The 18,183-nt window shown below is 39.1% G+C and overlaps 1 protein-coding gene across 4 annotated transcripts in view; it reads right to left on the bottom strand.

The window, feature by feature from the left end:
• Rgs17 (regulator of G protein signaling 17) overlaps positions 1–18,183 on the bottom strand; it is a 132,981-nt gene that overhangs the window by 18,118 nt on the left and 96,680 nt on the right. For all 4 annotated transcript variants that reach the window (XM_008854731.2, XM_029556987.1, XM_029556988.1 and 1 more), the window contains exon 2: positions 9,975–10,118. In XM_008854731.2, coding sequence (XP_008852953.1) covers positions 9,975–10,093 — 119 coding nt within the window. In that variant the 5' untranslated portion in view covers positions 10,094–10,118. The remainder of the gene's footprint in view (positions 1–9,974; positions 10,119–18,183) is intronic.

Raw genomic sequence — 18,183 nt, 5'->3', positions numbered from 1 at the left:
GGGAAGAAACCCATCCAGTACCTTTCAGCACATAGGAAAATGGGCCTTGTCTGTGTGGTGGACACCGTCGGTGAGAAGGGAGGTGTGCATAGTGAGAGGAGAGAAGCATCTCCTCATGCCCGTGGTTGGGTTTACTGACTTGCTTTGCTTTTAGAGATGAAAGACAGTACCTGTTTTGCAAGATGGTCTACCACTGTTTTAAGAAAAACAATCAGATTTTAGAAAGAATACTTGAAACAGTGGCAAAAGACATGGAAACTTCACAGTAGTCATGGTTACGCTGGGATAGAAGATGATCACACATATTTACATAAAATTCAACTGAGAATGAAGTACTCAAATTTTATCCATTGTGACATCAAGGCTCCAAAAACACACCACTGTCATCGATATTACTGACTTTTAAATAAAGCAAGTTGTTTACCTATTAAAATGACAATCACCCAGCACTTGGGAGGCAGAGGTAGGCAGATCTCTATGAGTTCAAGGCCAGCCTAGTCTACATAGTGAGTTCTGGAGGGGGCAGGCTGGGGGAGACAACTTACATTTTATCAAAGAGATTTTTGCACTGCCCCCAGCTGCCACAGACTGGAGCTGACGCTGAGGTTGCATCCTCTGACTTCGATCTTACGCAGGCTTTGCTCTGCAAGCACTACTGTTGCTTGTCTTTATATAAAAGAGCTGTCTGTGGTATTTTCGCCTTTTTAGTTATTCACAGAAAAGGTTGCTATTAAAGGTCTGGGAGGGGCATACCAGACTGCTAAGTGCTTTCCTCCACAACACACCACACACACAACACACACATACCACACACAAACCACACAACACCTCACCACAACACACACACACACACACACACACACACATACACACACTACATATCACACCATACTAAAACACTAAACAGAAGGACAAAGACACTAGAAGTTGATAGAAAGACCTGCAATTTCAGACATAAACTAAGTCAGTGTCAAACCTACTACTTGGACCTCTCCCTTTCCACATTTTTGTAACATAATTGGCTTCTACTGTGGTATCTGGGGCAGAGAATAGTTTGAAATTTGTCTCTGGAAACATTATACAACACAGATATATAGTTTTCACATGGTTCACGCAGTGTTAAAAATCTCACTGCCAGGTATGAGGATGTAGATCACTTGGTAGAGGACCTGCCTAGCATGCATGAGGGCCTGGGTTCAATTCCCAGAAATGATATAAAACCAGGTGTCGTGGTGCGCACCTGTAATCTCAACACTCTAGGGGTGGAGGCAGGAGAATCAGAACTTCAAGGTCAACTTCAGCTGCATAGCAAGTTTGTTCAGGGCTATCCTGGGCTACGTGAGACCTGGTCTCAAAAAGAAACGAAAAGGCAAACAAGCAAGAAACAATCACACATACTACATAAACTCTTATATCTTACATATATTTTGTCATGATAGAAGATTTATTCCGTTTAAGTTTGTTTTACACTTGGAGTAAATTATCAGCTATTAAAACTCTTTCCACTAGATGGCTGTATTACCTTTATAAATACAAAGTTCAAGTCAGAACTGAAAAAATATAATTACCCTTATTTGGAAAAAAATATATCTTTTCTTACATGAAAGGAGTTTTGATAATTGTGTCTTTCTAAGGGGTTTCATAATAGTTATTTAATTTTTCTGTGAATGTATTAATCAAGCTGAAGGGGGTGAGTACTCAGCCTGGGCCCCTTGCATTCCTGGAACCATGTCCCCCTTCTGGTTTTCAGAGTGAATACTCCCTGGCCCAAAGTCACTTGATTTGAGAATACTTTCACCTTAAAAAGAGGCTGACATAATCTTAACATTGTCAGAATGCTTCCAATAATAAGTCATTTTGTACTGTGTGGTCTTGTGGGGGAGGCTTTGCAACATGCCACACATTCTTACAACAAATGAATTAGAAAGGGTTTTAACTAACAAAGGGTAGGAGCTTTGTTTTTAAATTTTTCATTGTTTTAAAAGAACCATTGTGAAAGTAGATTCTCTATATTATTTCAGTTCCAGTTAGCTGCTGTGCAAAAGAGTCACTTTTTTTCTTAAAAATATTTCTATTGAGCTTTTGTGCATTGTATACAATAGTTCTTAATCAAATTTAGACCCTCTCCCCCATCCATGCCCCCAGGCCCCCACAGGACCCATGTATTATGCCATATGTGTTAGGTCCTATCCAGCCAAGCATTTGTACCCAGGTGTCCTTCAGTGGAAATTCATCCACTGGAGTCTAGTCAGTCTATCCACAGATCATAGGTAAGGCCTGCTTTCTCTCACCCAGTAAATCAGTCTTCAATAGTTCTCAGTCTAGGGCCAGCCCACCACCCATTTCTCTTGCTCCACTCTGGTCCTTGTCTAATTGAGTTGGCACGGGTCCTGTGCCACAAGTTCACACGTGCAAGCTTCCAGTGGCCTGAAAGCCTCTGTTTCTCTGTGTTCATGAACCAGCCCCGGCTCTTACAATCTTTCTGCCCCCTCTTCTGCAATTGTCCCATCTCATCTTGTCTTTGGACTAAGCAACTTCCTACTCTCTGATCTGACAGATTCATCTTAAAAAATGTTATTATTTATATGTGTGTGTATGTGTGTGTGTGTGTCTGTGTGTGACTGTGTGTAGGCATGCATGTAGAGGTCATAGGACAACCTGCAGATTCATCTTTCCTCCTGTCCCTAGCTTAGGGAGCCCATGCCAGAAGTGTCACTTAGGTGACCCCAAGGTGTCCACCAGGCCACTTGATTGCTTCTGCACTGCATTTCCTTATGTGGGTGGGCGATTCCTTAGCTTCTAAGATGGCTCCCACGCCCTCACCTGAGCTGAACCAAGTTGATCTTGGATCATCGTTCTTTCTACTCTCCTAATTTATTTCTTTCCTTCCATTTTCCCTTAATAATCTAAGTTATGCAATGTGATACTCAGAAAATATACTCATTTTTAAGTAAATGTAAGTCAAAAGGGTTACACAGATACCTGTGATAGACACATGTCAATTTAGTTTTCATTCTCACAGCTTTACAATAGATAGGAGTCTGCCAAGTCTAGTTTACGTGGGGTCAGGGACAGCTTTAATATTAAACTCCTTAAAAGACTGACCTGAGAATAAAACTAAGTGTTGGCACCTGGATTCAATGGCTTAGTGTTATGTTCTCTGTCATTGTGGAGGCGGGCAGAGCCAGGCAAATGCTGACAAGGTGAAAAAGTGCCAAGTAACAATGCATATTTGAGTAATTATAACCAAATGGTTTAATGAATGAATGACACATTCATGTTTCAGGGCCCTACTACTTACTTTTTGGTTTGTGGCTATGGCCTGTGAAACCCAAGATCCATGTTTCTTGACTGTAAAGTTCACATAACTGATAGAAATCCTTCAGAAAATTCTTCTTTATCATCATGAGATGGAATTTCAAATCTAGATCTCTTTGGAAGTTATATTCATGATGATCTGGTCACAAGTGCTTTGGAAATACTGCTCAGAGTAAATTATTTCATAGAAATAATTTATGCTCCATGCAAGATGAATCAGCTCTTGAGGGCGACAGGTACACAGGAGACATTTGTTCACTGCTGCCTCCAGTGAGATGATTCAGCCTGCATGTTTTGAGTCTCTATCCAGGGAGTGGTTTCTTCACTGTGGTACAGACGTGGATTTTTGTTTTCTTTTTCAAAAAATATCCTTTGGCGTTTAAAGCATGCATCTTAATATTTCCATTGGCAGGGAGCTCAAGTGTGACAGCATCAGAGGATAAAATAGGACATTTTTGCACTATTTGGAATTATAGAGGCTGTGGTACTTGGTGCTTGTTAAAAACGGAGGGAGAGAAAATGAAATGTGTGTTTATGAAGTGCTTAACATTTCCTTAGTAAGCTCCGTCCCACGGTCCGGGAACTGTGGAAACTAATGTGTCTAAAAGATTGACAGTTTTACTTTCAAAGGACTAGTTGATTTACTAAATTTATTCTGTGACCAGTTTTTCCTGCAAAACATCTGGTACCATTTCCAAAACTTTGTGAGTATCCAAGCAGAATATGAGACTGTGGGTTGAGACTGGGAAAGTTGTGTTTAGAAGGGGTTCATAGCAAATCTGGCAATGAAAAGTTTGGAAGTGCTATATTACTGTGGATCAATCAATACATTGGATATTAAGAAGCCTGCCATCTCACCCCATGTCTGTAACTAATGATAGCTGGCCAGTCATCAGTTTCTGACTGACCTATGGAGTTAAACACAGCATTTTCCAGTCATGATGATTATTATGTATTTTTTAGTGAGGACATTTTTGTTTCAAACAAAAATCTATATCTAAGTGTGTTGGTTACATTTCCTGTCTGTGTGATTAAATACCTGATGGAAGGAACAGAAGGGACAAGAGCTTATTTTGGCTCACGGTTCCAGGGGACTTTCATTCATCATGGCAGTGAGGGTGTGGCAGGCAGCTGAAGTGGCTCCGTTTATAGTGGTGGGAGCTTGTGGTGGCTGGTCATTTCACAGTGATAGGCAGGAAGCAGAGAGCGCTACACTGGAACCATACGTGGGCTTTAGCAACTCAAAGTACCACTTGTGTCTGCCAGCTAAGCCCTTCCTCCTAAAGGTTCCACAGCCCCCTCGAAGAGCACCAGCAGCTGATAACTACATGCCCCCAATATATGAGCCTGTGGAAACCATTTTATATCCAAATCACAACACTAAGTCTATTACATAAACTAGCCAGAGGAAAAAATATTCCAATGGAAACTCAAAATAGGAACACAGGGCTATGGTCAGGAATCCTTCTGACCTTTATTTCCTACGGCTGTCACCTGACCATCACTGGGTATCAAGAAAAGGTCATACTAACATGTTGGTGGACTACTGGTAATAAGAGCTCTTGAGTTCTAATTTTTTAGCTAAACACAAGGAAATCTGTCTTGCTTGATGGACACTTAACTTGTAGGTGTTAATAGAGTGATTAGCACCCAATGACTTTGGAAAAATTAATTTGGATTATTTTCATGTAACTTGTGATATCATGAGAGCTTTCTGGACTATGTGGACCTTAGCTATAAGTTCAAAGTAAATTTCAAAAGCTCTACTTTTGACCTCCTTTTGTGTCCTTTATGTTAGTGAACATAGAAGTTTCTAGTCTGCAATGCACTTGTACACATGCTATCTCAGGTACACATATTTCAGTGGCTTCACTAGTCCCTGTTTTCTTGACAGTACTAGCTAAAGGTTTTAGCTGACGAGGCAAGTTATTCTTTCAGCCAGAGTCAGCCTTGAATCTTTAGACAAGTGGTCTTGTTAAAACTCCCTGTTCTTGGGGCTGGAGATGGCTCAGTGGTTAAGAGCACTGGCTGCTCTTGTAGAGGACCCAGGTTCAATTCCCAGCACCCACACAGTGGCTAACAACCATCTGTGACTCCAGTTCCAGGGGATCTAATGCCCTCTTCTGGCTTCCGTGGGCATCAAATACACATGGGGCCTTACATACATGCAGACAAAATCTTCATATGCAAAATAAAATAAAATAAAATCCCCAAACCTCCTTGTTCATGTATAGAGTGTTCATTTTATGACTGTAATTTGGGGTGTCCATGGCTCATGTATAAGACAATTAAGGACTCTAAACTTCATTTTCTTGCCGTCCCTTCTTGAAATGGAGGGCCATGAGGGGACACACAAAAAAGATTATCTTAGGGAAGGAAGTCGCTCTTTGACAGGGCTACAGTTATACAGTCACTATGAAGACTATCAAAACTAGATTTTGAGGAAAACTATGGGAACACCCAGCAGTTCTGTGTTCTATATCCTTCCCTAAAATCACACATGGTAACATTTTTCTAAAGATGGGGATAAATTAAAAAATGAGAAATTGGCTATCAGCGAGGAACAGATGAGAAATGCAAATTTGAAGGAAATACCACATTATTAGAAAAGCTCCATAACATGTAATGCTACAGCAGGATATTGATATTTAATACTAGATATAGAAATTTATTTTTCTGGCATTTTATTCCTTAAAAGGAAGTAAAACCAGCACATGACAACTGTTCCTATTCGTAAGTGACAGCTGTTTTATGTTTTGATTCCTAACATTGTTTAGTCCTGAAATTACATTTTTTCACGTTTCTTTCTGTTATGCCCCTTTGACCTAGCCTGGAAATTTTAAAGAACATTTATTTCTTTTTTATTTTTCTCACTCCAAAAACACCCTTTCTTTTCTTATTTTCTTTCCTAAACTCAAAGTATAAAAATGATATTTTTCTAAGTGTATGTGGCCGGGCATGGTGGCACACACCTTTAATCCCAGCACCTGGGAGGTAGAGGCAGGTGTATTTATACGAGATTGAGGCCAGCCTGGTATACATAGTGAGTTCCAGGTCAGCTGGGGCTACAGGGAGACCCTATCTCAAAACAAACAAACAAAAACTTATGTGTAAATGACATTTTCATTTGAATTTTTTCAAACATAATTAAGATTAAAATCTATAGTTCAAGGAAATTTCATTTTCATTCTTTTTGGAAAACCTATTTTTTTATGTCAGGGACAGTGGGTGGGAGTTAGAAGGGAGAGGTGAGCAAGGGTAAGGTGAGGGCTGAATGAGTGGTGAATGCAGTCTAGACACAAGGCACAGTTGTATGACAACACCTGTATGAAACTATCACTATTACAGTGAATATAAACAACAGAATTTTATATTCAAAGATAGAGACCACTTATCTTTTGTGTTATGTTGAAGGGCTTATAAATGTATAAACTGTGTAACTGTTAACACCAGGCACAGACAGCCTTAATCCATTCCTGATAAGTGCAGTCTCTGACAGCCATATTCCAGTCTCAGGCTAACAGAGTACCCAGATAATGCAACATGTATTTGACATTTAAAATATCATTACTCAAAAGGTGTGGAAAGCTGATGCAGCTTCCCAAAGTTTCTTTATTCTTGATCTGTAATATCTGTTCTGTGACAATTTGATGCTGATGAGCTAACTGGAATGTTTTATTATTCGGTGTGTGCTTTAAGGAAGTTTTTAAAGAAAGGCTCTTTAAATATCTGAATGTCAATGAAAACAAATCTCACTGACTACAGTTATAAACCATATAAAAATGTTCCAGTCAGTGACAAACCATAAGTAATAGTAGTCCTGGATTATAATAGAGCTAAAAAACCCATCACTTAATGACAGCATAACCATTATAACACAGTATACAGTGCAGCTGTGGTATAAATAAATCTATTGTCCTATACTTTGGTGAGTGCACAACACACACAGCTATGTGTAGTGCACTCTGCTATGAATGATTATGCTATAAATGTATATATTTACTAGGTTGTACTTTTCATTGGTAGAGTGTCTCCTAATAAAAATAATGTCACTATTTTGAGGGCTACACTGGCAGCAGCTACATCCATCTCTTGCTTACTGAGTCTCTTGATTGATGAAGAGAGTGCATGGACTAATTGGCTTGCACCATGTAGGCTTGTTTAGGTCCACTCTAAGATAAGATCACAATGAAGAAATTGCCATACCTATATCATTTACCCAATATATCCCTGTCACCAAACTAATGCGTAACTGTATTTATTAAGCATCTAACACAGTACAACCCAACTTCAGGATGATTTTTCCAGTGTTTTAATTCTGAAAAAAAAGAACTCAATTTTTGCAGATAAATAAAATGATATTTGATCATGGGAATGTGGCAGAGTGTGAATGAGAAATAGAACTATAATCTGTAACACTGTGTAATGGCGTATTTATAATGTTTTATATAGAATGTTAAATAAAATAGATTTTGTTCTAGGAAAAATTCTGCATTATATCTACATGATGTTTTTATTTGTTATTTTTAATATTTTATTTATTATTATGAATGTATTGCTTGCATGTATATAAGTGCATCACATGTATGTCATGCCCATGGAGGCCAGAAGGGGGTGTTGGATCCCCTGGAACTGGAGTTATAGATGGTTGGTTGTAGACTCCCATGTGGGTGCTGGAAACTAAACCTGGGTCCTCTGCAAGAGCAACCAGTGCTCTTAAGTGCTGAGCCACCTCTCCAGGCCCTAAATTTTTATTTATTAGTGCCTGTGTATATATGGTGTGTGTGTGTGTGTGTGTGTGTGTGTGTGTGTGTGTGTGTACAGGTATGAGCATACTACCACATGGGTGTAGACATCATAGGACAACTTTGCACAGCTGGATCTCTCCCTCCACTATGTGAGTTCCAGGCATAGATCTCAGATTGCCAGGCTTGTGTGACAAATGTGTTCTCCTCTTGAGATGTCTCACTGTCCCTATAGACTGATTTTTAAATTTTTATCTACACTCTTTGGAGAGTTTTTATTATTCCAGTATGAAATTTCCCACAGCCCAGGGAGTTAAGTCTCATTAAATGTTCATTCCATCTCAGGTGCCCTTTGTAGCTCATCACATACAGCATCTCATTTAATTTTTAGTTTTATGAGGTATGGAATCATGTTAGTTACTTGATAGATGAGGAGTCTGAGGACCAGAGAGATGAACTACTTTGCAATTGGTCACACAGTTGGTGACAGATAAGGACATGATTTGAGCTCTGGCAGCCTGGCTTAAGAATCCTTATATTGTCTCCACAAAGTATTTCATGGATTAAGACCTGAGCTGGACAGTCGCTGTAGGAGTGATAAGAAAAAGAATTACACAGCTATGACTGAGACAGCAGCCTCATCTTGAACTCTGTTTCCTCCATCTGAAATCATTAAGGCTTTAGACCGAATGCAGATGAATCATGCATGACTTTCTCTAACAAAGAATCATCCAGAAGGCAAATTTTGTACTTATAAAAATCACTCTGAACCTTCCCGATGACTACAATATCTGAAGGTTTTCTGGGCCTCCAGTTTTCTTCATCAAGGCAGCTTTTCTGTCATCAAGGGGTGCCCATTGACACAGCACAGCACTCTCCATCCTCTACTCTGGCCACAGTGAAACTGGACCATATCAAAAGGTGGATGCTGGAAAACAGTGGATGTCAACAAGATGAATCAATCACTTGGGCCTTTCAGTCAGATTTTGAAATAGGCCAAGGAGATCCAGTAGCTATTGCTACTCCAGAAGTTCTACTCCTAAAATTAGATCTTAAAGGACCACAAAACAGGTTTCAAAGGAAAGTTCTAGTAAGTCTAGTCTCACTCTGAAAGAGGTCATTTGTGTAGACTTCACAGATTTTGGATTGACTGATTTCCTTAAGTGCACTTAAGGAATCTGAACCTGGAAAAGTTCTACCAGTGACTCAAATAATGAATATTTAGCACAATATAGGCCTTGGAAGTCAGTCTGTCTTTCTCATCATCATTTGAGGAAAACAAATACAGACAGATATGCTGGGGGCCTGTCAGTGATAAAGTTATGACAAAAATCAGAGTCTGACTTAGAGAGTTCAGTTAATTGACTTGGTCTCCCTTCCAAGCACAGTGTCTGACATGTCAAACTGGAGGTCATAAATCTCTGCTTCTTCTCTCAGTGTCCTTGTTGGCAGGAATTCTGTGGCTGAGGGTGTCATCCTGACTCACAAATTCCTGGCTATGTAGCTGAATGATCAACCCCATATGAGAAAGCACGCAATGAAAATACTATGTTCAAACTATGTGCAGTAACCCCAGATGCTGTCCTAATATTCTTGGTTCTTGAACCATCATGACACTGGAGAATAGTGTTCATAGATAGCCCATTGTAGAACTATAATCTTATTTTTACCCACGTCTGTAAGAAAATGCATGAAGTGAAACATGACATAAGCAATTTCCCATTCTTTTCCTTACTACTAATTAGCATGGAGGCTCTGAGACAGTTTTGCTTATGGAATGTCTGTGTTGTATCAGGGATGGTCTTCAACAGTTTGCATTGCACAGTGGGGAAATAAGACATGTTGAGAGGTTTCTGGGGGTTGAAGGTTTGCACACATGCTCACGCGGGGTGGGGCGTGTCTTCCACCTACCAGGAGCAGCTGCAGCAGCAACACCAGCAGAAACAGCACGTGTTGTTGGGCCTCTGGTTTCCGGGTGCTTGAGGCACAGCGGGGGTCCCTTCATTTTGTGATTGCTGCCTTTTTCTCATTTCAGCTGCTTCAGAACTCAGCTGCCTGAAAGAAGACGCAAAGTACAAGGGGCAGGTTACCAGTGCTGAAAGATGAGGATTTTAAGGGAAAAGGGAGATAATTTAAGAAAAGATTAAAGAAAACATAATCTTTAGTAGTCAAGCCATAAATTCATAGAAAAGGTTTTGAGAAGAGTGTCCTAAACACTTTGGAGATGAAATTCTACTGTTGTCTGCTACATAAAATTATGGAAACCAGGACTGGGGACATGGCTCAGTGTTTAAAGCACTTGCTGAGCCAGAGCAAGGACCAGAGTATGGATTCCCCAGAACCCATGTAAATGCCAGGTGGGCCTGGTGTCCTGACTGTAATTGAAGCCTCTGAAGGTGGAGGTAGGGGATCCCCACAACAAGCTCACTAGCTAGTCAGACCAGCCATATCTGGGAGATTGGGGTTTGATTGAGAGACTGTGTCTCCACAATATGAAGGATTGATCAAAGAGACTCCCCACATCAAACTCAGGCCTCCCATGCATGTGTAAACATGTGAACATGCATCTGCATATGCCTCTGTACCTGCACACGCACACACACATACACCATGCACATGCATGAAAATGGAAATAAGCAAAAAGTCATGGCAAATGAATTACTACATAATAAGAATCACTGGTAAAATAAACATGATAAGGTCTTTGCTCAAGAATGATGAAATCTGGTTCTGTGAATACCTTTAAATGGTTTCTCCACCAATGTTTACAGGAAAGAGGACTGAGCTTTCTGGATCATTGTTGCAAAATTTCTTAGTACATTAATACCAGGAGGAAGGTCAAGCACTTCTTTGGGGACCTCTTGCCTCCTTTTGTAACACTCAATATCCTCGTTGGCACATTTGACTCATTCTCTGGGGTCCTAAACTTCAAAGCATAGCTAGAGGGCCTCACATTTGCTTAAGTATCAGTGCAGGGAACTGAACCTCATCTTCCAAAGAATATTTTCATTTGGCAAAGAACTGGGGAGAAGGTAAATAGTAATCACATTTTTGGCGATTACTTTGGTGGAATTTATATACTGTGGCAGACAGAACTGCTTGAACACAGAATGCTCTACTTGTGACCTTGAAAAATCTGTCCGAATGAATCACCTCTGTTCATTGACTCAATTCTGATCTAGGACTGTGTTATGGATGTAAAAGCATGTTTTATTTACTTTAAGAGAATAATACCAAATTTAGCATGAATAGGAAAGAATGAATGCTATTGAATGATGCTTTTCAGAAGTATGCAGCTTCTGAAAACCAAACCAAAAAAATTAGCTCACATTGCCAGAATGACCTGAAACACATTATAGTTTTTATATCTACTGCTCATAGACACAAATAAGATAATGTATTTCAGGTCATTTTGGCATTATGAGCTAATTTTGTTGGTTTGGGTTTGTGGAGACAGGGTCTCATATAGTCCAGGCTGGCCTTGAACCTACTATATAGCCTGAGGCTGGTCTTATACTCCTGATCCTCCTGCCTCTACCTTCTAAATGAAGGGATTACAGACCTATGCCATCACACCACACCTAGCTTGTAAACTAATTCTTAAATAAGATTTTCAGTTCTGAAAGTAATGATGGGACCGCTCTAAAACTCTATATACCTAAAAATGAGTTAGATATCTCTTTAGTATAGAAACTAGACAGAGGTAGATAAGTGGGGCCAAAGCTAGTCACTTTTGTAATTCACACAGGGAAATAGAAAGGGGTAAAAGTCTCACTACAGAGAGTTGTGAATGTATCCTTGAGTAGTAGGAGACCAGATTCCAGGCTACCAGCATGAGATCAGAAGCTGTGTTCCTGCTGCCCGTGTGAAAGTGCTGGAAAAAAATCACCTCTAGGGATGGGGAGATGGCACAGCAGGTAAAAAAAAAAAGCACTAGCTGTACAAGCCTGACAACCCTACTTCCATCCCTGGAACCCACATTAAAATAAAAAAGCCACACGTGATACCAAGCCTCTGCAATCTCATCACTTCTACAGAGAGATGGGAGAAACAAAAAGACCCTTTCTCAGCAAGGTGGAAGGGAAGAAATGACTCCTGAAAGATGTCTTCTGACCTCTACACATTCATTGTGAGTTACTGTACACACATATACCACACACACACAAACACACACACACACACACACACACGGACTGAAGAAAGGAGGGAAGGGAAGGAAGGAAGAAATGTTTAAGTAAATTTCCAACTATTAAATGGTAACTATTTGCAGGAGGTGCAGGACAGAAAGAAGGCTGTCCAGTTGGAACCTATGCCAAGCACCTCTCTGGTTGAGTGACTGAGCCATTAATGTCTCAAACCATTGATGGATGGAAGGAGTCTTGAGAAACCAATGAAGGAGCAGCTTAAGAACCAGGGATCTCAAGAGGGCCTAGTGGCAACAACTGAAGAATGCTGCATTAGGAAAATCCAAATAACACCAGAAAACTCAATAATTGGGAGCTGAATATAGTCTTCATCACATTCAGATAGTGGAGTACCTACATTAGCTTAACTAAGTTAAATAGTGTGACAGGAAAGAAAATCATCCCTGTAGGAAAATAAATTACAAAAGCAAAAGTAAGAAATAAGAACAGATACAATTCGTATTGAAAATGGAAAACCTGGAGTGCATAACCATTAAAAGATTCAGATGAAAAAAAAAGGTTCAGATGAAATAATTTCTTCTTTTAATAACCCTCCAAAGGAAAAGTAATAGTTCCAAGGCATTTACACAGAATGAAACACAGACCAGAACAAGACAAGGCACAAGAAAAGTGAAATTAGTAGAGCAGAGACACTGAAAGAATCTAGCATGTATCCAGTAGTATTTTTTTCTCACTAGGAGAGAAGTAACTGATTGTCAGGGAAGTGATATTTTAAGGGGAGTTGGCTGGAAACCTCTCAGAAGGAAACAGAACAAAGACTCACACTGAAAAAACACACCACATGCTGAGCAGGATAAATAAAATAAATCCACACTTACATTATAGTAAAATGGCAGTTCTATAAAGTAAAGGGAAAACACTGAATTAGTCACAGAGAAGTAATGCGTGACCAACAGTAGATTAATAAGCAAGATGCTGTGAGGGATGTAATGTTTTCATATGTTTCATATGTTTGTCATATTCCACTAAATAAAAATTCAAGAGTGAAGATCATTTCTGACAAATTTGCTAAGTGTATTACTTTTACTTAAGCCTGCTGGAGTCCAGTCAGAAGAAAGAAAACCAGAGGTAAGGAATCAGACTATATGAACAGTTAAGCACTGAAAATGTAAAGAACATGACACTGAATTTAATGACAGGCTAAAACAAAGTCCTCAAGTGTCTCTGTTTAGAAAGAGTCAGAATTAAATTTAAGATAACATGAGATCTTCCTGGGGCCAGCATCTTTGCTGGATAAGTTTGGTGGTGCCCACTGTACTTTGACTCCCCCAGCCTCATTCACCCTCCCAGCTCCCCAACCCCATCTCTACTCCTAGCCTGGACACTGGCCCATTTCTTTTTTGGCACCAAGATCTCTGGACTGACCTCTTGGCCCAGACTCCCCACTGCTTCATTATCCTTTGCATCCAGACCAACCCAATTCCTCCCTGTAGTCCCTAGGAGCCCTCAGGGCCTCTTTCCATCCCCACCTCCCTTTACATCCCTGGTTGGCCCAGCCCCCTAGCTTCCTTGGGCCAGCATCTTTCCTGGGCCCTGGACCCAGGCCAGACCAGCCCCCAAATTCCTAAGTCCAGTATCTTTCCTGGAGGGATCCAGACCTTAGGAGAAAGCCTGAGAGCATCTGATCCTCATCCAATTTGGACCTCTGTGGGAACTCTTGAGCAGCAAGACGAAAGCAATTTGGCCATTCCAATATAAAATCAAAAGAGAACTTGAAGCCTAGATGAACCAGCATTTGATGCTTAACAAGTAAACAAAAAAGGCACATAAAGTTTACAAAAAGAAGCAGACTTAAACTCAACAAAGGAAGGCTTGAGTCTCACACAAGAATCAGAAACTACAAAAGAAAGCCACATGTCAAAGTCACAGTGAAAAAATAATAACATGAAAAACCAAAATAATATATCCCCAACAAGTACCAACAGTCCCGTAGAGGAGTACAAAGAGAACACCCTAGAGATAACACAGGACATGTAATTCAAAAAAACAAATATAAACATAATAAATGAATTCAATGAATTTAAAGAACACACACAAAAAAGAAATCAAAGGACTGAAAGAAGATAGGGATAAACTTCTGAATGAATTCAGAAAAGACTTAGAAATATTGACGACTACTCAGGCTGAAATGAAGAAGGAAGTGAAACAGTAAGCCGATTAGAAACAACAGGAGAAAGCCTCACCAATGGGATGAATGAAATGGAAAACAGAGTATCAAGACTAGAAAAATTTAAGAAATCACAAGAATGGAATATGCAGGAATTGAGTGATACCATAAAAAGACCAAACTTGCGAATCATAGGCATACAAGAAGGAGAAGAATCCCAAGACAATGGCATGGACCAGATCTTCAGCAGAATTGTGGAAGAAAATTTCCCAAACTTAAAGAAAGACATGCCCATAAAAATACAAGAAGCACATAGAACACCAAATATACAGGACCAGAAAAGAAACTCTCCATGGCACATTATATTAAAAACACTAAATGTACAGAACAAAGAGAGAATACTGAAAGCTGCAAAAGAAAAACAAGTCACATATAAAGGAGAAACCATCAGGACTACAGCTGACTTTTCAGTACAAACTATGAAAGCCAGAAGAGCCTGGACCAAAGTATTCCCAGTTCTAAATGACCACAGATGCCAACGGAGATTACTGTACCCAGCCAAAATATCTATTATAGTTAAAGGGGAAGGAAAAGTCTTCCATGATATAAGTAAGCTGAAAAAATCTATGTCCACAAAGCCAGCCCTTGAGAGAGTTCTTGAAACAATACAAAGAACTGAAGAAAGGAACAACTATACCCAAGGGGTTATGGAAAGAAACTCAATGAAGGTATAACTTTGGAAATGCACAGCTATACCAAGAATGTAAATAGAAATAAAAATGACAGGATTCAATACACGTCTTTCATTAATAACTTTAAATATCAATGGACTGAACTCAGTCAAAAAACACAGACTAGTTGAATGGATTAAGAAAAAAAAAAAACATCTTTTTGTTGTCTGCAAGAAACTCATCTCATTTTTAAGGACAGGCACTATCTTAAGGTGAAAGGATGGAAAAAAAATACCAAGAAAATGGTACTAAGAAAAAAGCAGGTGTTACAATTCTAATATCTGATAAAATAGACTTTAAACTAAAACTAATCAGAAGAGATAGAGGGCCACTTCACTCTGATCAAAGGAACAATAAACCAAGAAGATAGTACAATCATGAACATATATTCACCAAACACTGATGCATCCAACTTCATAAAAATAGTACTACAGGACAATAAGACCCAGATTAATCCCAACTGATTAATAGGGGACTTCAATACCCCATTGTCTCCATTAGATAGGTCAACATGACAGAGAATTAACAGACATCTGAATTAACAATACCATTAATCAAATGGACTGAACAGACATCTACCAAATATTCCACCAAAGCACCAAAGAATATACTTTCTATTCAGCACCCCATGGAACTTTCTCCAAAGTCAACCATATACTGGGGCACAAAACAAACCTCAATGAATACAAAAAGATTGAAACAATTCCATGCATTCTATCAGACCACAATGCAATAAAGCTTAAAAACACCACCATAAGAAATCCTAGTAACTACATGAACACATGGAGATTAAACAACACACTCCAGAATGATGAATGGGTCAAAGAAGAAATTAAGAAATAAAAGTATTCCTGGAATTAATGAAAAGGTAATACAACACAACAAAAGCTCTGGGGCATGTTGAAAGCAGTCCTTACAGGGAAGTTTATAGCACTAAGTACCTACATTAAAAAACCAGAAAGAACACAAATAAATGATTTAATATTGCAACTCAAGACACTTGAAAAGCAACAACAATTGAAACCCAAATTCGGTAGACAAGAAGAAATGACAAAAATCAGAGCAGAAATTAATGATATAGAAACAAAACAATACTAAGAATCAACAAATCGAAGAGCTGGTTCTTTGAAAAGATAAGTAAGATTAACAGACCATTAGCCCAGTTAACCAAAAGAAAGAAAGAGCATCCCCAAATCAACAAAATCAGAGATGAAAGGGGAAACACCACAACAGACACCAAAAAGATCCAGAACATTATAAGGGAATCCTTGTAAAACTTATATGCCACTAAATTTGAAAACCTAAAAGAAATGGATGGGTATCTAAAAGCATGGGAGCCACCAAAACTAAACCAAGAAGAGACTAACAGCTTAAACAAACCCACAACACATAAGGAAATTGAAACTGATACAAAACCCCCCAACTGAAAAAAGCCCAGGGCCAGATGGATTTACAGCAGAATTCTACCAGACATTTAAAGAAGATCTACACCCAATACTACTTAATGTATTCAAAAAGAGAAATGGAGGGAGAACATCCAAATTCCTTCTATGAAGCCAACATCACTCTAATACCAAAGCCAGGTAAAGATACTACCAGAAAAGAAAACTATAGACCCATATCCTTAATGAACATAGATGCAAAAATTCTCAACAAAATACTTGCAAACCACATACAGACAAACATCAAAAAGATCATCCACCACAATCAAGTCAGCTTTATTCCAGAGATGCAGGGATAGTTCAATATAGACACGTCAATAAGTCATACAATGAAATCACCTGCTTTCATTTTTGATATACCAGGAAAAGAGAAGGGGGGGAGAGAAGGAGGCATTCACATGCACACAAATGCACACACACAGAGCAAGAGACAAAAACAAAAAGAGACACAGAGAAATAAAGAGGCAGAGGGAGGAGGAAATGCTGCTCATCATTCTAAATGGAGGAAAACGGAAGCATTCCCACTAAAATCAGGAACCAGGCAAGGCTGTCCACTATCTCCACTCCTATTTAACATAGTGCTTGAAACTCTTGCAAGAGCATTAAGGCAAGAGCAGGAAATTAAAGAGTAATAATTGGAAAAGAAGAGATCAAATTACCATTTTTGAAGATGATATTATATCTAAGAGACACCAAAAATTCCACCAGAAAATTCCTAGAAATTATTAACACATTCAGTAAAGTGACAAGTTAAAGAAATTGATCTACAAAAGTCTGAGCCTTTCTATACACCAATAACAAACAGAGGAAGACTACATGGAAACACTCCCCTTCAAACTAGCAGCAAAAAAAAAAATATCTTGGAATAAACCTGACTGAAGACATTAAAGAGCTCTACAATGAACATTTTAAGTCTTGAAAGAGAGATTGAGGAATGCACCAGAAGATGGAGGGACCTCCCATGCTCATGGATTGGAAGAATTAATATTGTGAAAATGAACATCCTACCAGAAGCCATTTATAGATTCAATTCAATGCAAATCCAAATCCCCATGACATTTTTCATAGAATTGGAAAAAAAAAATCTTAAGATTCATATGGAAGCGCAAAAGAGCTTGGATAGCCAAAGCAACCCTGAGCACTAAGAGCAATGCTGTTGTTACCCCAGATTTTAAACTGTATTACAGAGCTATAGTCATAAAAACCTGATACTGACACAAAAATAGACCCGTAGATCAATAGAACAAAATTGAAGACCCAAATATGAGTGCATGCAACTTCAGCCACCTGATATTTGACAAAGGGGCCAAGAAAATTCACTGGAGGAAAGACGGCATGTTCAGCAAATGGTGCTGGCAAACCTGGATCACCACCTGTAGAAGAATGAAACTAAACCCCTATCTTTCACCTTGCACAAAAGTCAACTCCAAATGGATGAAGCTATTAGAAGAAAACATTGGCAATAACCTACAAGATATAGCTTTAGGAAAGGATTTTCTAAATCGGATATCAGTCAAAAAATGGGACCTCATTAAACTAAAAAAGTTCTGTACATCAAAAGAAGCAACCAAGGAAGTGAAGAGAAAACCCACAGAATGGGAGAAAATCTTCACCAGCAACACATCTGACAGAGGT

Source organism: Nannospalax galili, unplaced genomic scaffold, assembly GCF_000622305.1.
Source record: "Nannospalax galili isolate Female #2095 unplaced genomic scaffold, S.galili_v1.0 scaffold1087, whole genome shotgun sequence".
NCBI classification, from domain to species: Eukaryota; Metazoa; Chordata; class Mammalia; order Rodentia; family Spalacidae; genus Nannospalax; species Nannospalax galili.
This window is presented reverse-complemented; position numbering and strand designations above follow the sequence as displayed.